The sequence below is a fragment of the Lepus europaeus genome, chromosome 11 (assembly GCF_033115175.1).
Source record: "Lepus europaeus isolate LE1 chromosome 11, mLepTim1.pri, whole genome shotgun sequence".
Classification (NCBI taxonomy): Eukaryota; Metazoa; Chordata; class Mammalia; order Lagomorpha; family Leporidae; genus Lepus; species Lepus europaeus.
This window is the reverse complement of record NC_084837.1, coordinates 73,066,755-73,090,823: the sequence shown is the minus strand read 5'-3', so window position 1 is coordinate 73,090,823 and position 24,069 is coordinate 73,066,755. Positions and strand designations below refer to the sequence as shown.

The 24,069-nt window shown below is 39.1% G+C and overlaps 1 protein-coding gene across 6 annotated transcripts in view; it reads left to right on the top strand.

The window, feature by feature from the left end:
* Window positions 1-24,069, top strand: part of DMXL2 (Dmx like 2) — a 162,828-nt gene that overhangs the window by 106,937 nt on the left and 31,822 nt on the right. For all 6 annotated transcript variants that reach the window (XM_062205915.1, XM_062205914.1, XM_062205913.1 and 3 more), the window contains 7 exons: window positions 2,994-3,163; window positions 11,122-11,219; window positions 11,809-11,974; window positions 15,431-15,695; window positions 19,306-20,387; window positions 20,762-20,953; window positions 22,466-22,542. In XM_062205915.1, coding sequence (XP_062061899.1) covers window positions 2,994-3,163; window positions 11,122-11,219; window positions 11,809-11,974; window positions 15,431-15,695; window positions 19,306-20,387; window positions 20,762-20,953; window positions 22,466-22,542 — 2,050 coding nt within the window. The remainder of the gene's footprint in view (window positions 1-2,993; window positions 3,164-11,121; window positions 11,220-11,808; window positions 11,975-15,430; window positions 15,696-19,305; window positions 20,388-20,761; window positions 20,954-22,465; window positions 22,543-24,069) is intronic.

Sequence of the window (24,069 nt, the reverse complement as noted above, 5' to 3'; positions counted from 1 at the left end):
CATTGGGCAGATCATCATATGAGTATGCATACCCATCACTGGCATAAGATCTTTCTGTCACATATCATTTTTCTGTGTATCTTTTAGCTCAGTTCTGTGACTTTCATTTATCTAACTCAGTTTGTGAGGCTTTACTCCTGAAAGTTACAGTAGCTTAGAGAGTGTAAGGCCACCACAAAACACACCAAATATTGGAGTTAAGGGAAAGGTGTATTGTTGGGTGGGGGGAGCCCGTCGGACTGAGGTGGGAGGGTGAGAGAGAGGAGTCAGGAGGATACGTGAGAGGGAAGCAGGTCCTATTACACCTTTGCAGGAGACAGGGAAATAGGAGCAGCAAATCCCATTAGGGTAGGGGTGGAGCTGACACCTGTGGTTGGGCCACCTGGTCACCTGGCTTGTAGTAATGGCGACAGGGCCAGAGCCTAAGAGGCATCAGGGGCATAGATTGTGCCGTAGATAAGATGGTGCCGTCTTACTAATGGAGAGTAAATGTGATGTGCTTGAGGTTGTAACCCAAAGGATCTCTCCACAAAGTAGTCAAGAATTTCTTTACCTCTTGTCTTTCCTTTGAAAGTTATATCAGTTCTGCTGTCTATGTTATATTTGTGTTAATTTTAATGTGAGCATTATACTCTTAGTTATTTGACATTTAATAAGGTCTGCCATGTTGACCCAGTGGTTTCTGAACTTGCAGTGTGCACTGTCTGCCATTTACCCTTATTTGAGACATAAGGATTTATATCAACCCTCTTACTTACAGATTTTTTTAAAGATCTATTTATTTATTTGAAAGGCCAAATTACAGAGAGAGAGGGAGAGATCAAGAGAAAGATCTTCCTTTTGCTGGTTCACTCCCCAAATGGCTGCAACAGCCAGGGTTCAGCCAGGCCAAAACTAGGAACCAGGAGCTTTATATGGGTCTCTCAAGTGGGTGCAGGGACCCAAGGACATGGGCCATCTTCCATTGCTTTCCTAGGCACGTTAGCAGGGAGCTGGATTAGAAATGGAGCAGCCGAACTGGCGCCACGGCTCAATAGGCTAATCCTCCGCCTGCGGCGCTGGCATACCAGGTTCTAGTCCCGGTAGGGGCTCCGGATTCTGTCCCGGTTGCTCCTCTTCCAGTCCAGCTCTCTGCTGTGGCCCGGGAGTGCAGTGGAGGATGGCCCAAGTGCTTGGGCCCTGCACCTGCATGGGAGACCAGGAGAAGCACCCGGCTCCTGGCTTCAGACCAGCGTGGTGCGCCGGCCGCAGTGGCCATTGGGGGCAGAACCAATGGAAAAGGAAGACCTTTCTCTCTGTCTCTCTCTCTCTCCTGTCCACTCTGCCTGTAAAAAAAAAAAAAAAAAAAGAAAGAAAGAAATGGAGAGCCGGGACTTGAACTGGTACCCATATGGAATGTCAGCATTGCAGACGTCAGCGCGCTGGCTGCAGTGGCCATGGAGGGTGAACCAATGGAAAAAGAAAGACCTTTCTCTCTCTCTCTCTGTCTCTCTCACTGTCCTCTGCCTGTCAAAAAAAAGAAATATAGCAGTTCTTCCCCCCATAGCCGCCCTCCCACCCCTACTCCCATCCTACCTACTACTCCCTCTCCCATCCCATTCTTTATTAAATTCACTTTTAATTATATCTTTATATACAGAGGATCAACTGTATAATAAGTAAAGATTTTGACAGTTTGACCCACACAGACATACAAAGTATAAAGTATTGTTTGAAGACAGTTTTACCATTAATTCTCATAGTACAACTCATTAAGGACAGAGGTCCTATATGTGGAGCAAGTGTACAATAACTCCTGTTATTGATTTAACAATTGACACTCTTATTTATGACGTCAGTAATCACCTGAGGCTTGTCGTGAGCTGCCATGGCTATGGAAGCCTCTTGAGTTCACAAACTCCAACCTTATTTAGACAAGGCCATAGTCAAAGTGAAGTTCTCTCCTCCAGAGAAAGGTACCTCCTTCTTTGATGGTCCCTTCTTTCCAGCGGGATCTGACTCACAGAGATCTTTCATATAGGCCATTTTTTTTTTTCCACAGTGTCTTGACTTTCCATGCCTGAAATGCTCTCATGGGCTTTTTAGCCAGATATGAATGCCTTAACGCTGATTCTGAGGCCAGAGTGCTGTTTAGTGCATCTGCCATTCTATTAGTCTGCTGTGTGGCCTGCTTCCCATGTTGAATCATTCTCTTATTGTTATTAGCAGACACTGGTCTTATTTATGTGACCCCTTTGACACTTATTCTTATCTTTATGATCAATTATGAACTTAAACTGATCACTTTAACTAATAATATGGCATTGGTACCTGCCAACTTAATGGGATTTGGAGTCCCATGGCAAGTTTTTAGCTTTACCCTTAGGGGTAAGTCCAAGGTAACATGTGCCAAACTGTACATCTCCTTCCTCTCTTATTCCCACAGGGATCAATTTTCAATTGGATTTAAACACCTAAGAATAATTCTGTGTTACTTAAAGAGTTCAACCAATTGTATTAAGTAGAAAAAAGAAAATACTAAAAAGAATAAAATAGTAAGCTGTTCCTTGACAGGACAAAGGCTGATCAAGTCGTTGCTTCTCAATCTCAAGTCATTGCTTCTCAATTTCACTTCTACAGGTTTCCTTTTAGGTGCTCAGTTAGTCATCACAAATCAGGGAGAACATATGAACAGTCCCTTTGGGACTGGCGTATTTCACTCAGTGTAATGTTTTCCACATTCTTCCATTTTGTTGCAATTGATCAGATTCAGTTTTTTAAATATATTTAAAAAATTTTTTATTTATATAAGGTGAGCACATTTCATGTATTTCATATATACAGTGGATTAGTGTACTTTTTTCCCCACATCCTCGCCAGCATTCATGCATTTTTCTTTATAACTTGAAATTTCTTTCCAGAATGAATGAATATGTCACTATGTGAAGAGTGTTTTTGTCCTTTTTTTTTTTTTTAAATCTCAGTCTGAATGTTTTATTTCATTTCCAATGTAGGTGTGTCCACCTGCCATTTTGCCTGGGCATTTCATTCTGAGGCTGAGGAAGAACTGATTAATATGATTCCAGCAATTCAGCGAGGGGACCCTCAGTGGTCTGAGTTAAGAGCAATGGGAATAGGTTGGTGGGTGAGAAATATTAACACACTTCGAAGATGCATTGAAAAGGTAATTTTACTTCATTAGATTTGGAAGTTTAACAAAAGACTCTTGAAACATTTTTTAAGTAAAATTATTTGATGATTGCAAAAACTTTGCTTTATTACAATGTTCATATATTATGATAGCACTTGTCTTTGGCTGTGTATACTGAATTTATAATATGTGTCTATGGAACAATATTGTCTGTTATTGGTTGAGATATGTTCCAGTTAATAAAATACAAAAATCAAAATTTAGAAACTAAACTGAAGTTCTTGTCCTTCTACATTACATAGGAAAAATTATTATTATTTTTTAAGATTTTATTTTATTTATTTGAAAGGCAGAGTTAGAGAGAGAGAAAAAGAGAGAGAGAATCTTCCATGCACAGGTTCACTCCCTAAATGGCCACAATGGCCAGGGCTGAGTCAGACTGAAGCCAGGAGCTCGTTCTAGGTTTCCTGTGTGGGTGCAGGACCCAGCCACTTGGACCATCTTCCACTGCTTTCCCAGGCTCTTAGCAGGGAGCTGGATCAGAAGTGGAGCATCTGGGACTCAAACTGCATTCACATGGGATGCCGGAGTCACAGGTGACAGCTTAACCAACTGTGCCACAGCACTGGCCCCAAAACGTTTTTATATAAAGTATTCTCAGCATGGCTACTTTAATAAATAGCAAACTTCCTTTATACACTTAAGATATCATCCAATAAAAAATAGCTTTGATTTGTGTATTCTTGTACAGATCTGTGTGGCAGCAAGTGCAACAGGCTGCAGACTTCTTAAAGTAGTTTTTTGGAGTCAGTTATATGGTAGATTCCTTTTGGAAAAAATACTTTTTTATTTCATTTGTAAGTGGAAGCTGAAATGCTCTCATTGTGGCAGAAATTAGACTTCAGTGAGCACCTACTCTATACAAGGTTTGATGCTGATTGTTTTTCATAAATCTTTCATATAATCATCAACCCCATGTTTTCCGTTTCCTATTATGCTTGACAGAACAGAGTTTCAGGAACAGGCCCAAACTCCCATCATTCATAACTGTGCTCTCACTCTGGAAGAGTTGAGAAAGCAGAGTTCTCATTTTAATTTTAGGAATACATTGAAATTTCCTGGAGTACAATCAGCGCATTTTATGAACTATGAATATTTTTTAATCCCAAAGATGCAAGACTTTTCCCTGTATTGTACCACTACAGTAGTTCTCAAATTTTAATGTTAGAAGGATTGCCTGGCAAACATTTAAAATGCATATTTCTGGGGCCAGCGCTATAGCATAGTGGGTAAAGCAGCTGCCTGCAGTGCTGGCATCCCCGTATGGGCACCAGTTCGCATCCTGGCTGTTCCACTTCTGATCCAGCTCTCTGCTATGGCCTGGGAAAGCAGTAAAAGATGGCCCAAGTCCTTGGGCCCCTGCACCCACATGGGAAACCCGGAAGAAGTTCCTGGCTCCTTGCTTCAGATTGGCGCAGCTCTGGCCATTGCGGCCAATTGTGGAGTGAACTAGTGGATGGAAGACCCCTCTCTCTCTCTCTCTCTCGCTGCCTCTCCTTCTCTCTCTGTGTAACTCTGACTTTCAAATAAATAAATAAAAATCTTAAAAAAAATGCATATTTTCCATCTCACTCCAGAGATTTTAATTTGCAGACTGGTATTAGGGCTGTGGTTTCTTCATCTTAATTCCATCCTGTGACTCTGGTGTACATGTTTACCAGCTGAAGGTCTGAAGTATGAGTATACAAGTATTATTTTTCTGAAGCATGTAAGACAGTCTAGGAACTACCAGTATTTGTTCTCCTAATAGACATAAATGTAGGGAGGAATTCCTTCCCACACCAACTAAGAAATGTAGTTCCTTTTGTACAGGGAAAATTAATTGTTACAGCAGGTAAATGATATATATCTACATTATATTTTTTATATCCCAGTGCAGTAGACAAGAGAGAATATATCATTTTATTAGAAAATTTTCTAATGCATCTTCTAAAGACCTCTTTACTTGTCAGCAATGTGTTTTGTCATTTTAATTGCTTCCGATATGTGTATGTATTGTATTTCCACAAATAACTTACTTCTTAAAATTAAATCAAGGTCATTTATGATTTTTTGTCTTAAAATATACATTGAGGGTATTTCAACAGTTTATGGAAGAATAAAGTTAATGACAAGTTTATTTTGGTGCAGAATTTTGAAATCTGTACATAGTTTTTCATAATTAATTTTCTCTGAACTTCTTGAAGGTCCCATATAAAATAAATCCTTAGCTGAATATGAATGAAACTTTCTCTAAAAATGGTTGAGCATATTGAAATACTGACATGGCCGGCGCCGTGGCTTAACAGGCTAATCCTCCACCTTGCGGTGCTGGCACACCGGGTTCTAGTCCTGGTCAGGGCGCCGGATTCTGTCCCGGTTGCCCCTCTTCCAGGCCAGCTCTCTGCTATGGCCTGGGAGTGCAGTGGAGGATGGCCCAAATCCTTGGGCCCTGCACCCACATGGGAGACCAGGAGAAGCACCTGGCTCCTGGCTTTGGATCAGCACAATGTGCCGGCCGCGGCAGCCATTGGAGGGTGAACCAATGGCAAAAAGGAAGACTTTTTTCTCTCTCTCTCTCTCTATTCACTCTGCCTGTCAAAGAAAAAAAAAAAAAAAAGAAAGAAAAGAAATACTGAGTTAAATGATAGAGGGAAAATATGAAAAAAAATGGGAGGGAAATGACATAACCCTGAGAGGAGCAAGACGGTGGCTGGGGAAGATGCGTTAGGGAACTGAGCTGCAGTGGAAGGAAATACAGGGAAATGCAACTGCAGCGTCCAGCTGGAGACAAATCCAGAAGAGTCTACCAATCCAACACTCAAAGAAACTTCTTGAGAAAGAAAGCCTTTTACCATGAAGGCCGCTCGATAAAAGCAATAGAAACAACTGATACCTATATGTGTAACTCCAGTGTAATGGGACATATGAAAAAAAGCGAGGCAGTACGATACCCCAAAGAAACACAAATAATAAAAAGAAGAACTTTTCAGAAATGACAGGACTAAATCATTACTTATCAATAAAACTCTTGGATGTGAATGACTAAATTTCCCAACTAAAAGATACGAACCAATTGATAGGATTAAAAGGAAGGCAACGATGTGCTGCCCGTAAGAGATGTGCTTCGCTGGCAATGACACAGACACAGTGAAATGATAGAAAAGCATACTCTTTGCAAACAGAAACTAAAAGCAAGAAAAGTAGCTATTCTTAGACAAAATAAAAACTGTAGAAAGACACAAAGGCCACTGTGCAGTAATCTAGTGATCAATTAACAAGAAAATATGATTATTGTAAATGTATCTGTACCTAATACATTGCATCCCATTTTATAAAATAATTATTAAAGGGAGAGAGAGATAAATTCCAATACTGAGGTCTTCAAAACCTTTCTTTCATTAATCACCAAAAACAAAGCATCAACATCAGAGTTAAATTGTACTCCAGATCAGATAGACCCAAGAGATATTTATGGAACATTCCATCATACAACTACAGAATATACATTATTTTCAGAGCATGGAACATTCCCAGGATAATTCACTTGTTAGGCCACACAGGGAGTCTTAAAAAACCAACTTAGCGAGATCACGTTATATATATTTTTTACCACTTTGCAATAAAACTAGAATTCAGTAACAAAAAGAACCCCTCAGGTTATATAAATACATGAATACTGAACAACTTACTCTGGAATGAAGAAAACAAAGGGGAAATTTAAAAGCCCATTGAAACCAGTGAAAATGGAAATACAACATATCAAAATGTATGACATAGGCAACAAATTTTTATATTGGACCCCAAAACACAGGCTGTAAAAAGAGACAAATGGATTATAACAAACTGAAAAGCTTCTTCACAGTAAAATAACGGAGTGAAGAGACAGCTGGTAGAGTAGGAGAAAATATTTGCAAGCTACATCTGACAAATGATTAATATCCAAAATATATAAGAAACTAAAAAAACCTCAACAATAAAAATCCAGTTAAGAAATGGAGACAGGATCTGAATAGGCTTTGCTCAGAAAGCAAATACAAAGGGGCAACGAATACATGAAAAAGTGCTCAGTATCGCTAATCATTAGGGAAGTATGCATCAAAATTACAAGGAGATAGTATCTTACTCCTTTTAGAATGATTGTTATGAAAGACAAAGAATATCAAGTGCTGGTGAGGATGTGGTAGAAAGGGAACTCCTAATATACTGTTGGTGGGAATGCAAATTAGTAGTCATTATGGAGAACATTATAGAGGTTCCCCAAAAAGCATTTTAAAAATAGGTCTACTGGCCGGCACTGCAGCTCACTAGGCTAATCCTCCGCCTGCGGCGCCAGCACTCCGGGTTCTAGTCCTGGTTGGGGCACCGGTTCTGTCCCGGTTGCTCCTCTTCCGGTCCAGCTCTCTGCTGTGGCCTGGGAGGGCAGTGGAGGATGGCCCAAGTGCTTGGGCCCCTGTACCCATGTGGGAGACCAGGAAAGAACACCTGGCTCCAGGCTTCGGATTGCTGCGCTGGCCGCAGTGGCCATTGGAGGGGGAGCCAATGGAAAAGGAAGACCTTTTTCTCTGTCTCTCTCACTGTCTAACTCTGCCTGTAAAAAAAAAAAAAAAAAAAAAAAAAAAAAAATAGGTCTACCATATTTGATCCAGCTATCCATTTCTGGGTTTATATTCCAGTAATAAAATCGGCATATGAAAGAGCTACCTGTACTCCTATGTTCACTGCAGCACTATTCATAATTGGTAAGATAAGTAATCCATCTGGATGTCCATTGCCAGACGACTGGATGAAGAAAATGTGCTGTATCTACCCAGTGGGACATTCTTTAGCTATGAAAAGAAGCAGATCTTGACATTTACGGTAAAATGATGGAACTGAAGGTCACTATGTTAAGTGAAAAATGTGAGACAGAAGGAAAAATACCTTGTGTTCTCATGTGGAAATTAAAATAAAAATAGTTGATCTGAACTTACAATAGTGATTATTAGAGACTGGGGAGGACAAGGGAAAGAGACATTGAAGGAGGCTGAGTAATGGGTACTACAACAAAGATTAAAAAGATAAAACCACAGTCAGATGGAGGTGATGAGTTCTAGTGTTTTCATAGCACAGTGAGAAGACTATAGTTCACAATAATATATTGCACTCTATGTGAAGAACTCAACGACAGGAGCTAGTAGATTCCAAACAGAAAGAAAAGGAGATGTAAAGCCAAATTCTTTGGCTTGATTGGTTGTATCTTTGTTGAGATACTGTACTATACTCCATAAAAAATGCAAATATTGGGGCCAGCATTGTGGCGTAGTGAGTAAAGCCCCTCTCTGCAATGCGACTTTCTATTTGGGCACCTCTCAAGTCCTGGCTGCTCCATTTCCCATCCAGCTCCCTGCTATTGTTCCTGGGAAAGCAGTGAAAGATGGCTCCTGTCCTTGGGCCCCTGCACCCACGTGGGAGTACCAGAAGAAGCTCCTGGCTTCTGGCTTTGGTCTGGCCCAGCTCTAACCATTGTAACCATTTGGAGAATGAACCAGCAGATGGAAGAACTGTCTGTCTGTCTAACTGTGCCTTTCAAATAAATAAATCTTTTTTAAAAAGTATTCCATGTTAATAAAACTTTTTAAAGTAAAATAATTTTTAAAAGTAAGAAGGCAATATAAATGAATCCCCTAAGGCAGTATTGAGTGTAAAGCATTTTTTGTGATATGGTTTCAACTGTCTTTTCCCCTTTCTCTCATACTTCAGTAAGTTTCCTGCTTTCAGTCATTGTGAGCTAATAGAACACCCACTGTGTTTTTATTGTTATGACTCTCAACTGGTCTGAAGAGGACATCTCAGCATCTTACAGAAGTAATTCATGATTTATATTTTGCTCAAAACAAAATAATTACATAGAATGATAGTGGCCTAATTTTTAGAATTATTCAGTTGGCTTTGAATAAATTCAGCAACTTAAGATTATGTGATTCAAAGATTACATTCAATTATGTCACATGGAGAATTATGTACTTTTAAAGCTTTTCTTTGTGTAATTACTAAGAGCTAAAATTTGTAAACCCTAAATAAAGGAATAAGAATGTGAGAAAGGGGGCTGGTGTACTGGGTTAGGCCCTTACCTGCAATGCTGGCACCCCATATGAACGTCGGATAGATTCCTAGCTACTCTACTTCCAATCCAGCTCCCAGTTAATGGCCCAGGAAAGCAGTGGGAGATGGCCAAAGTGCTTGGGCTCCTGAACCAATGTGGGAGACCCAGAAGAAGCTCCTGGTTTCAGCCTGGCCTAGCCCTGGCTGTTATGGCCATCCAAGGGAGTGAACCAATAGATGGAACACCTCTCTCACTCTCTCTCTCTGGAATGCTGCCTTTCAAATAAATAAAGGAATCTTTTTTTTTTTTTTTTAAGTGAGAATGTGTCACTACTTCAGAATTGTCAAAGTTTTCTTGAAAAATAACAGAAAAAGTATGCTTAAAAAGATACTGGGATATATCTGTATGGTTTTTATTTAATATTTTTATTAAGGGCTATAAAAATATCCAGAAAGATAAATAAATGTGATGCAGTGTTATCTGTCCTAATCCAAAGAACTTTACTTCGCTGCATTGTTTTCCTTCACAGTGGCCTTTAAATCCCAAGAGTCAGTGATTCCATGCCAGTTCCTCTCTTGTGCTATGTACTGCAGATTTCTGAATTAGGTTCCTGCCCTCAGTGTGCTCATTAAAAAAATTCATTTCCTGTATGTAGAAGGAGGATATTTTTTTCTGTTCCACACAGAGGACTGTTTTTTTTCACAACTGGATCGTAATGCAAGTCAGTTTCACCTGTAGCTGGCTTCTCTTGGTGCTGAAGGAGAAACCCGTGCCAGCTTGGCTTGTCATTAGCACCAGAATGATTTGTTACTTGCTCTTAGCAAAGGAGACCTCCAAGAAGAACATGGCAGTGCTCCTGTGCAGTCTGCATAACCGGCCCAAAGTCCTGTGCATCGTTTTTGTAACGCGTGTCTATGTATCTGCATCTAGTTGTTGTTTATTCATAGATGTCTGTATCAATATTAGTTCTGAGAGCCTTAAATTGGGAAATCACCTTTATTGCAGATATTGGCATGTTAAGTTTTATAAAACTTTTAGAAAGGTAATATGTTGAATTTTAAAGAAAATATCTATATCTCTTGAATATCGTACGTCCTGTGTTAGTTTTATCACTGCCTGAGTCTAATCACTTTTTTACGCCTTAATGTGTGACCTTAGCTACTTCACTTAACCTCTCTGTGCCTCTGTCACTTCCTCTGTAAAATGGAGTAATAGTACCTCATGGCTTGTAGTGATTCAACAGGCTAAATGAAAGGTGCTTAGGCTGATGCCAGGAATGTGCATGTAGCCAGTAAATCCCTGCTGTTATTTTTTTGTAATGCCTGGCAAGCCAATGGTTGTCTCTAGGTGCATGTGTTAAAAGCTGCTGGAGGGGCCAGCACTGTGGTGCAGCACGTAAAGCTGCTGCCTGCAGTGCCGGCACCCCATGTGGGTGCCGGTTCCAGTCCCGGCTGCTCCACTTCCCATCCCGCTCTCTGCTTTGGCTTGGGAAAGCAGTACAGGATGGCCCAGGTCTTGGGCCCCTGCACCCACGTGGGAGACCTGGAAGAAGCTCCTGGCTTCTGGCTTCTGGCTTCTGGCTTCGGATCAGTGCAGCTCTGGCTACTGTGGCCATCTGGGGAGTGAACCAGAGGATAGAAGACCTCTCTCTGTATGCCTCTCTGTAACTCTGCCTTTCAAATAAATAGATAAATCTTTAAAAAAAAAAAAAAAAAAGCTGGTGGAGACAATGAAATGGAGCCAACTTTTCCCATTTCCATCATTTCTAATAGCCTTGGAAGCAGCAGGAGGCATTAATTGCTGATGAACTGATTGCAATTCTTTCATCAAGTAGTTGGTTTACAGTGATATTTTGTCTACCACATAGGTTGCTAAAGCTTCTTTTCAAAGGAACAATGATGCCTTGGATGCTGCACTATTCTACCTTTCAATGAAGAAGAAAGCTGTAGTATGGGGTCTATTTAGGTAAGTTACTTCCACACTTGATGTGACTTTTCTGTTTCTCGGAGCATGTCTATAGAAAGCTGCCAACAGCAAAATCTAATCTTTGAAATACCAATTTGTTATCTTAAAAATACCATTGGAACAGCAGTTTTTACATTGCTGCATTAGTCACTGTTCAAGATAAAGCATTGTTGGGAGAGCATGGTATGTGGTTGGTAAGAAACTGATGTTATAGAGGGGGTGGGACTGTTCTAAGGTCAACATTCATATTTCACACTGTACAACAAGTATGCAGCAAAGCTTGTTTTTGTCTTGGTTCCTTTATCCACCAGAAAGTGGGCAAGTAGCTTTTCAACTTAACCTGGAGGGTGGGATGCTGTTAAAAAACAAAAAAGCACCTTGGGAAGTAAAAAGTGCTCTGGCTTCCATTTGTAAATATGTGAAGCATGAAGCATTATTAGCTTTCCTCCTTGAAGAAATGAAGTGTTTGAAACCTGTACCTGTCACAGAAGTTACCCGTTGTGTTAGGTGGATGTGTGCACACATTCTGTATGGGATTAAAGTCTTTCTAAATTTGGCAGAATCCACAGTGATTGTGCTCTTGTTGCAGGTCACAGCATGATGAAAAAATGACGACATTTTTCAGCCACAACTTTAATGAGGATAGGTGGCGTAAAGCTGCTTTGAAAAATGCTTTTTCTTTACTTGGAAAGCAACGCTTTGAACAATCTGCTGCTTTTTTCTTGTTGGCTGGTTCATTGAAAGATGCCATCGAGGTATAAATGAGAAAGCATGCTGTGAAATACTTGTGCTAAATGTGAAACCTGAAAAGGCTGTAGAGAAGATTGGGATTTTTTTTAAAAAAAGATTTATTTATGTATATATTATGTATTATGAAAGAGAGTTACAGAGAGGGAGAGACAGATCTTTCATCTGCTCATTCACTCCCCAATGGCTAAGTGAGAAGATTGGGATTTTTTTTGTCATAAAGTTATAAGGTTGGAGAATAACTACAGAGATTGCTGAACATAAAATAGTGGCAATATGATAAATGAAATTTTAATTAATTCAGGGGCTGGTGCTGTGGCAAAGTGGGTAAAGCTGTGCCGGCATCATATATGGGTGCCGGTTAGAGTACCGGCTGCTCTGCTTCAGATCTAGCTCTCTGCTGTGGCCTGGGAAGGCAGTAGAGGATGGCCCAAGTGCTTGGGCCCCTGCACCCGTGTGGGAGATCTTGAAGAAGCTCCTGGCTCCTGGCTCCTGGCTTCGGAATGGTGCAGCTCCAGCCATCAATTTGGGAGTGAACCAATGGATGGAAGACCTCTCTCTCTCTCTCTCTGCCTCCTCTTCTCTATGTAACTCTGACTTTCAAATAAATAAATAAATCTTTAAAAAATTTAATTAATTCAGAGGAGAAGCATAATATTATATATGGCATATTGAATTATCAGGCAATATATAAAATATATGAAAAGAATTATGGAAAATGGTTTAAATGTCTTCTTCCTGGCCAATTTGTGATTCTAAACTAAAACACATAGGTCACAACCTCCTTATACTGTATAAAGAGGCAGATGTTTTATGTTCTTTTCCTTATAAGTGAAATTTATAGAATTTTAGTTTGAAATTGCAATGTGCTATTTTGTAACATAATTGTAGATACTGGAAAATGAAAGTGAGGAGATAAAACTTTGTAGTTTTTGATATATGAAGATGTAGATTTTGGTACAAATTTTTTTGAAATACATGCAGTTTTTCCATAGTACTAATTTTCCATAAACTGTAAGACCCTTTGTGTATTTGATTTCAGAGGATTTTTAAAATTTTATTTATTTATTTATTTGAGAGATAGAGTAACAGGCAGAGAAAGAGAGAGAAAGGTCTTCCTTCCGTTGGTTCACTCCCCAAATGGCTGCAGTGGCTGGAGCTACACCAGTTCAAAGCGAGGAGCCAGGTGCTTCTTCCCAGTCTCCAATGTGGGTGTAGAGGCCCAAGCACTTGGGCCATCCTCCACTGCTATCCCAGGTCACAGCAAAGAGCTGGATTGGAAGAGGAGCAGCTGGGACTAGAACTGGCTCCCCATATGGGATGCCAGCGCCGCAGGCGGGGGATTTACCTACTGCACCACGGTGCTGGCCCCCCAGAGGGTTTTTGTAATGACCAAAATAAATGTAGTTTTTTATTTCATTTTTTCACAAATGGTTTGAAGTATCTTTATGAAATCCTGGCAACTGAGAGTAATTAGAAATCCTTCTGTTTGGGCCGGTGCCGCGGCTCACTAGGCTAATCCTCCGCCTTGCGGCACCGGCACACCGGGTTCTAGTCCCGGTCGGGGCACCGATCCTGTCCCGGTTGCCCCTCTTCCAGGCCAGCTCTCTGCTGTGGCCAGGGAGTGCAGTGGAGGATGGCCCAAGTTCTTGGGCCCTGCACCCCATGGGAGACCAGGAGAAGCACCTGGCTCCTGCCATCGGATCAGCGCGGTGCGCCGGCCGCAGCGCGCTACCGCGGTGGCCATTGGAGGGTGAACCAACGGCAAAAAGGAAGACTTTTCTCTCTGTCTCTCTCTCTCACTGTCCACTCTGCCTGTCAAAAAAAAAAAAAAAAAAAAAAGAAATCCTTCTGTTTGTTTAAAATATCATCTTCTTAGATTTTTTCTGTCATGAACAGTCCAGAAAGGTAAAGGAAAAATAGAAATAATCTATAATAGAAGAAATAGGAAGTACCCAACGAACAAAGTACTTTAAGTTTAAATTAGTCATCTTCACAGTAATCTCAGACATATGAGTTTTTTAAAATAAAAATTTTTTGAATTTTTAAGTGGGAAGTTTGGCTTAGAATGTATGAGTTTGCTTCCAAAGTTCATGAGAAAATTAAATTAAAAGATAAATTTATTGTGCAAGATGAGCTTGAAATCCAGGCATGGTATTTTCATGATATGTATTTTTCATGATTGTTTTGAGGATCCTTTCTATGCATAGATTTCAAATTGTTTTTGTACCTTAGTAAACTTATCTTTGAATTCCATTACTATGAACTCTTTGAAGTTCAATCATATTTGAGTAAAGATGAGAAGTGTTTACAAATGACCTAAGTCTCAAAAGCAGTACTTCTATCTGATTATAGGCACCTAGAGAATAAGACTAGCATATCTAGCTTTCTTTTGTGTTACTGACTTGTTATGTGGATAGAAGGTCCTTTAGAACTAGTAATACTTATGTTTATTATATGAAAATATGTTGGAAATTAAGAGGAACTGATACTTAAATTCAAATGTCGTACGTGGTATTTAATTTAAAAATTGTTATTTAAATTGAACTAAGTCTCAGATGTCATTGACATACTTCATTTCATGCTTATTGCATAAATGATCTCTATAGGCTAGAAGATAGTTAAGTTCTAGGGGCTGGCACTGTGGCGTGGCAGGTTAAGCTGCCTGCTGCAGTGCTGGCATCCTGTTGGGCTCCACTTCCTATCTAGCTCCCTGCTAATGTGCCTGGGAAGGCAGTGGAAGATGGCCTGAATCCTTGGGCCCCTGTACCCACATGGGACACCTGTAAGAAGCTCCTGGCTTCAAACTGGCCCAGCATTGGCCATTGCAGCCATTTGGGGAGTGAACCAACAGATGGAAGCTCGCGTTCGCGCTCTCTCTCTCTCTCTCTCTCTCTCTCTCTCCCCCCCCCCTCTTTGTAACTCTTTCAAATAAATAAATATTTTTTTTAAAAAAGATAGTTCTAGTTCCTACCTCTTCTTGGTATTAATCTACTATGAAATAATCATGTGGGGCTGGCGCTTGGCTCACTTGGTTAATCCTCCACCTGCGGTGCCAGCATTCCATATGGACGCCAAGTTCTAATCCCGGTTGCTCCCCTTCCAGTCCAGCTCTCTGCTGTGGCCTGGGAAGGCTGTGGAGAGTGGCCCAAATGCTTGGACCCCTGCACCATGGGAGACCAGGAGGAAGCACCTGGCACCTGGCTTCGGATTGGGGCAACTCTGGCCGTTGTGGCCATTTGGGGAATGAACCAACGGAAGGGAGATCTTTCTCTCTGTCTCTCTCTCTCACTGTCTAACTCTACCTGTCAAATAAATAAATAAATAAAAGAAATAATCATGTAACTATCTTCAACAGTCCCAATCTTCCTCTTCCCACTGTGAGAATTCAAGTGGTAGGTAATGTGATGATATTAGTAGGATATTAGATATCACTATATAAGTACTTATATTTAAATTTGCAGGTATGTCTTGAAAAAATGGAAGATATTCAGCTAGCCATGGTTATTGCCCGCTTATATGAATCAGAATTTGAGACTTCTTCTACTTATATATCTATCTTGAATCAGAAGGTTTTGGGTTGCCAGAAGGATGGCTCAGGATTCAACTGCAAAAGATTACATCCTGATCCTTTCCTGCGTAGTCTTGCCTATTGGGTAATGAAGGATTACACGCGGGCCTTGGATACGTTACTGGAGCAAACACCAAAGGAGGATGAGGAACACCAAGGTAGGGGACCTTGTGGTTTCTTTCTCTTTGTTAAAGGGAGACAATTTTTGACTAATGTTCACTTAGATTAAAATAACAAAAAATAATTACCCGATGATTTTTCACCTAGGAGAAAATTTCTTGTGTGACTAAAGGATTCTTATTTGTGACTGAATTTAACATTTTAACATAATTTCAGCAGTAGTAGGAAACCTTCATACACTCAATATATAAGACAGAATCACTATTACTCTAATGTCATGTGTATTAAACAAGCATTTTGGATGTTTGCTGCATTCTCCAGCTCTTCCCACATAATCACATGTCCATTTTTTAAAAAAGCACCTGGAGGGTATTTAGCAGCACCATTTGCAATAATAATAAAAGAGAGAATATTTTTAAGTATTTATCAATAGAATAGCTAAATAAATTCTAGTATAGAAATAGTGCACCATTCAAAAATGAGGTAGATTAATGTGTTAATGCTTTATTATTAATTGAAAACAGTTAGAGAAGTGTGATTCTTGTTACATTTTACATAAATGGGGGAGCCTCAGAGGGTTTGTGGAAAATGCAATTAAAAGATCAGTTTATTTGAAAATTTTTTACAATATGCATTTTCTGTGAGTTTTTTGAAGATTCCTCTTACATATGGTGTACATGCATGAAAGTACACCCCATAAAGCTGTCAATAGCTTTTTTAAAAGATTATTTTGGGGTTGGTGCCGTGGCTCACTTGGTTAATCCTCCTCCTGGCTCCTGGCTTTGGATGGGTACAGCGCCGGCCATAGTGGCCATTTGGAGAGTGAACAAGCGGAGGGAAGACCTTTCTGTCTGTCTCTCTCTCTCTCACTGTCTACAACTCTACCTGTCAAATAAATAAATAAATAATTTAAAAAAAAAATAAAGATCCTCCACCTGTGGCGCCAGCATCCCATATGGGTGCTGGATTCTAGTCCCAGTCGCTCCTCTTCCAGTCCAGCTCTCTGCTGTCGCCCTGGGAGTCAGTGGAGGATGACCTAGGTCCTTGGGCCCCTGCACTTGCATGGAAGACCAGGAAGAAGCACCTGGCTCCTGGCTTCAGATTGGTGCAGCGCCAGCCGTAGTGGCCATTAGGGGAGTGAACCAAAGGAAGGAAGACCTTTGTCTCTGTCTCTCTCTCTCACTGTCTATAACTCTACCTGTAAAATAATTTAAAAAAAAAAGATTATTTTGAGGGGCTGGCATTTTGGTGTAGTGGGTTAAGCTGCCATCTGTGATGCCAGCATCCCATATGGGTGCCAGTTTGAGACCTGGCTGTTTTACTTTGCATCAGGCTTCCTGCTAATGGCCTAGGAAAGCAGTAGAGGATGGCCCAAGTGTGTGGCCTGTGTCACTCACCTGGGAGATCCACAAGAAGCTCCCAGTTCCTGGCTTAGGCCTGGCCCAACTCTGACCATCGTGGCCGTTTGGGGAGTGAACTAGCAGATGGGAGATCTGCTCCCTCCCCCCACCTGCTGGTAACACTGCCTTTCAAATAAATTTTTAAAAATTTATTTTGAACTCACAAATTAAAATAGATTTGTGTTTGAATCATTGTCAGTTTTTAATAGAATCTCAGATTCTCCACTGTTTAGCATTATTCCATAATACTCAATTTTCCATGCTTTCTGGGAAGGCAAAACAATGCAGGCTCATCTTGTACATTTCCTGCCCCAGACCTGGAAATCATAAGTCCTCCAAATAACTCTGCTTCTATTTAGTGGGGAATAATATTTAGAGACTTCAGTCTGGGCATGAGAATCCTCACTGTTACTGATTGAATCATTGATCCTAGACGGTTTCAATGAATGGTACTAGGGAATATATATATATATATATATACACACACACACATACATAAATTATATATACATAGTGTGGAAGGATAGTGTTTTTTTTGTAAGATTTTTTTAATTCATTTATTTGAAAGGCAGAGATACAGAGAAGCAGAGGCGGGGGGTGGGTATTCCACCCACTGGTTCTCTCCCCAGATGGCTGCAACAGCTGGAGCTGTTGAAGCCAGGAGCTTCTTTTGGGTCTCCCATGCTGGTGCAGGGACACAAGCACTTGGGCCATCTTCCACTGCTTTCTCAGGCCATAGCAGAAAACTGGATTCGAACTAGAGCAGCTAGAACTCGGACTGGTGCCTATCTGGGATGCTGGCACTGCAGACAATGGCTTTACCCACCACACCACAGCGCCAGCCCCTAGGGAATATTTTAGTAGTTTCTTTTTTTTTTTTAAACTTTTATTTAATAAATACAAATTTTGGAAGTACAACTTTTGGATTATAGCAGATTTTTCCCCCCATAACCACCCTCCCACCTGCAAACCATCCCATCTCCTATTCCCTCTCCCATCCCATTCTTCATTAAATTAATTTTTAATTATCTTTATATGCAGAAGATCAATTTAGTTTCTACTAAGTAAAGATCTCAACAGTTTGCACCCACACAGACACACAAAGTATAAAGTACCGTTTGAATACTAGTTTTACTGTTAATTCTCATAGTACAACACATGAAGGACAGAGATCCTACATGAGGAGTAAGTGCACAGTGACTCCCGTTGTTGATTTAACAATCGACACTCTTATTTATGACATCAGTAATCACCTGAGGCTCTTGTCATGAGTTGCCCAAGGCTATGGAAGCCTCTTGAGTTCACAAACTCCAACCTTATTTAGACAAGGCCATAATCAAAGTGAAGGTCTCTCCTCCCCCTAGGGAATATTTTTTACCCTTGAGAGTTTAGGCTTTTACACTGATTGGATTCAAATGTGCATGATAGGGTTCTTTCTTCCTAGATTTCAAATGTATGTCTCATAAGGAAAGGCTTAGATTCTCATTAGCATTAGCATACTAATTTGTTGTTTTATATGCATGTAATGGTTTCAGATTAATACTTGAAATAATTTTCATGACCACATGATGTCTAAGAACAGGTTAAGCTTTTTTGTTTTTAAGGTATGTCCTGGTAAGTATGCACAGTCAGATTAATTTTTTAAAAGTTGCTTTTTATAGTTCATCTGTGTATGGTTGTGATACCAACTTGATACTCAGATTCATTTGTTTAATTCTGCTTTTGTTTTTTTGTGAAGTATTTTTTAAAATTTAATTTTCTCTTAAGATTATATAAAATGTTGACATAATTTTGAAATAAAGTATACAAGACCAAGTATTTTTAAAGAAATCTATCTGCCTATTCTTGTCTCCTTTTTTAGGGAGCCAGTTAGTTTGTGTGTGTGTGAGTGTTTTCTTCCATTTAAAAAATATGATAATAAGCAGATGTGTGTGTTTGTGTGTGTGTGTTTATATCCCCACTGCACTTTCTAAGATAAAAGGCAGTGTACTGTATCTGTTTTCTGTATTTTTTTTTTTAACATTATATATCCTGCATAGCACCCCATAGTGATGGACAGCATTCTATGGCCTGGAGGGAAATTCTTGTGATTTCAGTTGTATAAATGATTGGATGTGCCATAGTTTAACCTATTATAGATTAATATTTTCATGTCTTTTATTTTGAGGAAATACTGATGAATTTTATTATTTTGTAATGTAAATACAAATTAACAACCTTGTGGTTTTTATCTATTTGATTCCTATAGCTATCATCAAATCTTGTAATCCAACGGTGTTTAGCTTTTACAACTACCTTCGAACTCATCCTTTGCTTATCCGAAGAAACCTTGCCTCCCCTGAAGGAACTTTGGCAACCTTAGGTCTCAAAACTGAGAAAAACTTTGTTGATAAAATTAACCTCATAGAAAGAAAATTGTTCTTTACCACTGCAAATGCTCATTTTAAAGTTGGATGCCCTGTTTTAGCCTTAGAGGTACTTTCCAAAATTCCAAAAGTAACCAAAACATCTTCTTTACCTGCAAAAAAAGATCAGCCTGACTTAATGTCCAAAGAGTTGGGTGATGTCCCTTCAGAATCAAAAACTGTGAGTGATGGCAATGAAAGTTCTAGCACTGAGTGGTCACAGGTCACTTCATCACACTTTGACTGGAGTCAGCCGATTGTAAAAGTTGATGAGGAACCTCTTAATCTTGACTGGGGAGAAGATCATGACAGTGCCTTAGAAGAAGAGGAAGAAGATGCTGTGGGTTTAGTAATGAAAAGCACAGATGCCAGGGGAAAAGATACTCAGGAAGATGAGAAGGCTTCAGATGCTGCTGTGGAGTTGACTCCTCAGGAGGAGGACTGTCTCGAAGGTGATGCTGAAGTTGATGTGATTGCCGAACAACTAAAATTCAGGGCTTGTTTAAAGATCCTTATGACGGAACTAAGAACGTTGGCCACGGGTTATGAAGTAGATGGAGGAAAACTCAGGTTTCAGCTCTATAACTGGCTTGAAAAGGAAATTGCTGCCCTGCATGAGATATGTAATCATGAATCAGTTATTAAAGAATATTCCAGTAAAACATACTCGAAGGCAGAGAGTGAGCTTCTGGACCAGGAAGAAATGGTGGACAAACCAGATATTGGTTCCTACGAGCGCCATCAGATAGAAAGGCGGAGGCTACAGGCTAAACGTGAACATGCAGAGAGACGAAAGCTGTGGCTGCAGAAAAACCAAGATCTCCTCAGAGTGTTTCTTAGTTACTGCAGCCTTCATGGGGCCCAGGGTGGTGGTCTGGCCTCAGTAAGAATGGAACTCAAGTTTTTGCTGCAAGAATCACAACAGGTATGAATCACTTTTGATTTCAATAGTTTATAGCTATAAAACTCATTTTACTAGTTAATATAAAAATATTCAGCCCCTTATTCAAGGAGACAGAAGCTTACATTCTATGTGGGTCTTCTCAGTTTCAAGTTCTAATAATTAGGAGTGGGCTTACAAGCTTGAAAGCATGGCTGTCATCTCTGTCTTTTGCATCTAGCATAGCACCTGGCACTTACTGACTGCTCAATAAATTTCAGTAGAACATGTGAACAAGAAACTGACGATACTGTGTTTATACAAGTGTGTTGTCACCAGTATTTTTAACAGATAACTATTGGGTTTTTTCCCCCTTCATTTTAATCACTTTGAAAAAAATAATTCATTATCACCTACAGGAAACTACAGTAAAACAGCTTCAGTCTCCACTACCATTGCCTACCACCCTACCTCTGCTTTCAGCAAGTATTGCTTCGACAAAAACAGTCATAGCTAATCCTGTATTGTACTTAAATAATCACATCCATGATATACTTTATACTATTGTTCAGATGAAAACACCACCTCATCCCAATATCGAAGATGTAAAGGTAATGTGAAGTTTATGATTATTTGATACTATACACACTGAGGAGGTAAATAAGTATAACTGCCTTTCAGTTGGAATTTAGAGGGAATATTTCATGTGCTCTTACATGCTACCTTCTCATTCTCAATTAACAGAAGACTGTTTGTCCAGTGAATGCAATTTAACAGTAAGCATCCTTCACAGTTCTGAAAAGGTGTCTTTTCTAGACTGTATTTATTCCTTTAGATCTTCGTTTCTCTTAAATAAACCATTATGTTGGGAATATTTATGACTGTTTACATGCCAAGATAATGTGAAAATATAAGTTGCAGAGTTCCTGGGAGAGAATCATAATTGATCAGAAATGATCCTAGATAAAGTATCCTTATTTCTGGTCCCTTGGTGATTATATTTATTAGAAGCTATGCAGTAGGGACAATCAGAGTTTAGCAGAATTTACCCGAAATTAAACCTGCAATCCGATGCTGAGAACTTAAAAAATGATACTTCCCAAGAAATGCTAAGGAGCTTGGCAAGACCTGGAGAGTACTGTGCCAGCCTAAGTGTACTTGTGTGGTGCTTTTCCCACTTCTGTGGTTGATGGGGCTTCAGATCCCAATATTTTAATTTTGTTCTCTTTGATTTAACAAGTGTGCTTCATCTCTGGTAGTATTTTTCTGAAGGACCCATAATATTCTATTCACATGAATCTAGTAGAGACTTCTTGTGCATAGCGAATTAATTGCTGTGAGTATTTTAGCACAGATTACTTAAATTACTAGATGAATTTGGACATGTAGAAAAGTGATTAAAACGCATATTAATTTTAAGCAAAAGCTCCCAGTTCCTTGAAATTTGGGTCAGGCTTTCAAAGAGTAATGAAACTTCAAATTTTAAGATTTTTGTGAGTCTCAAATTCAGCCTGGATGTCAGGTTGTGGTTTTTATATTATATGGATAATTTTTAAACTTTCTAAATGAAGCATTCTATGACTGTGCCCTACATATGAGTACTAAGTTAATTATTTGCTTTCTGGAAAATCAGCCATTTCACACAGTGATTGATATATTTACTAAACAAATTTAATTCATTCTTACTGTTAAGCTCAACTCTTTATTTTCATTAAGAATATTATAAGAGAAGCTTAAATAAAAACTGAAAATCTTGTGCTTACTTTGGTTCTTTGGTCCTTTTTTTTTTTTTTTTTTTTTTGACATGTTAGTATTTAAGCTGATAGTTGGTAGCCAGGACATCCCAGTAACATCAGTACTTTGCTCATAGCCTGGTAAATGGCAGGCTCGCGTTAAGTAAAGGTTTGAAAAATTTGTGTCTGAACAGTCAGCTTTGCAGTGAGTGTGCATAGAAAGGTGGATGAGAATGATTTTAGAAGGCTTAAAGCAGAGTTAGTAGTCTTATTTAGGACTGAGTCTTATTTATGATATTGCTAGTTTCCTGGGTGTTTTCTGATTCTTAAAATATGACTGTTGTGTAGAAATGTTAGTGCAAAATGTAATTGTGGCTGTTTTGGTTTTAGGTGCACACACTTCATTCACTAGCAGCATCCCTTTCTGCATCAATTTACCAAGCATTATGTGACAGTCATAGCTACAGGTAAAAAAAATCACCCCAAATAGTATTAATACAGCAAAGACATTCAACTGTTCCAGAGTTTCATTAAGGTGCTCTTTCCTAGTTAACTGAAAAAGCCCCAAATATGACTGCCATGTATATTTCAATAGGAAAGATATAATCAGAAATAAAACAGTTTAGTTGTTGCCTAGTAATGAGAGAAATATAGAACATGACAAATATAAATGATCCTCATTACCATCCTTCTTCATTTTTAAGAAAAAAGAGTTTAGTGTCCAAAATTATTTATAATATAAAATTTCCTTATTTTTCTTCCTTGGGAACTATTTCTTTTGCATTGGATTAGCTCCTGTTTACCTAACTAGTTTTCACAGTTGAAAGATTTTTTTAAAATATAAAAAGTATCTAGGGACTTTGAAAAGTTCATGGAAAATGAATTTTTGGGCAAAAAACTTGAAATCCATGCATATCACAGTTGTCAAAAAACTTGTGGAAAATGCATATTATGGAAAAATTATGGATTTTAAAATCTTTTGCAGCAAGATAAAGTGATCTTGAAATTTTTAAAAACTTAGAAACAGACAAATTTCCTACCTACTGGTTCTGTCTGCAACTGCTCTGGTGCTGGGAACTCCATACAGTTCTCCCATTTGGGTGGCAGGGACCCAACTATTTGAGCCTCAATCCTGAGCAGAGCTGGGACTTGAACAGAAACACTCCAGGATGGGATGGAGACATACCAAGTGACATCCTAACCCTTATGTCAGATGCCTGCCCTAAACTGGTCTTTTAATTTCATTTCCAGATTTTCTGAAGTACCCCTATAGATTCCTAAATTCGAATTCTTAAAATAAATTTTACTTATCCATTTATATATGCTGTTAAAGTCTTTGGAAAGTGATATCAACTAACAATAATGGTTTGAACTTTTCTAAGTATAAAATTACCTTTATATACTATATATACTTTGCATTTTCAATAACTAATGTAAGTAGTAAGAAACTTACTAACTTCTTGAAAAGATGACCCAGATTTAAATGAATTAATTATATCAGTAAGTAAAAAGTTTGATATAGAAATATTGTGTGAAATTGATATTAAATGTATTTAGCAAATGTTTGTGCAAACTTTTGATATCAGATAAGGGATTACTCTCTTACAATGGCCTGAACTCTGACTTTGTCCTAGTTAGGCCATGTCTAAATAGCTCCAGAGATTTAGAAATGCAGATAAGGAGAAAAAAAGCTTATTGAGTTGGCATGGTAATCTAAATGATGAAAGATAACTTGTTTGATATCAGTCACTGGTTAAAATGGCACCAAATGAGAATTTGGATATATCGTTTTTAGTATGTAATATCCAGGCTTGAGGATTTGATTTACACTCAAAACTTTAACTCAGCTTTACTTTCTGCTTTTGTATTTTCTCCATTCCACAAAGATAGCCATTATGAAGAGGGAAGTAAATGATTAAGAACATTTGGCTTTAGGGTTAGGGAATTCTAAAATATGATTATTTAGATTTTAGCTCATATTTTATTTCAACGTT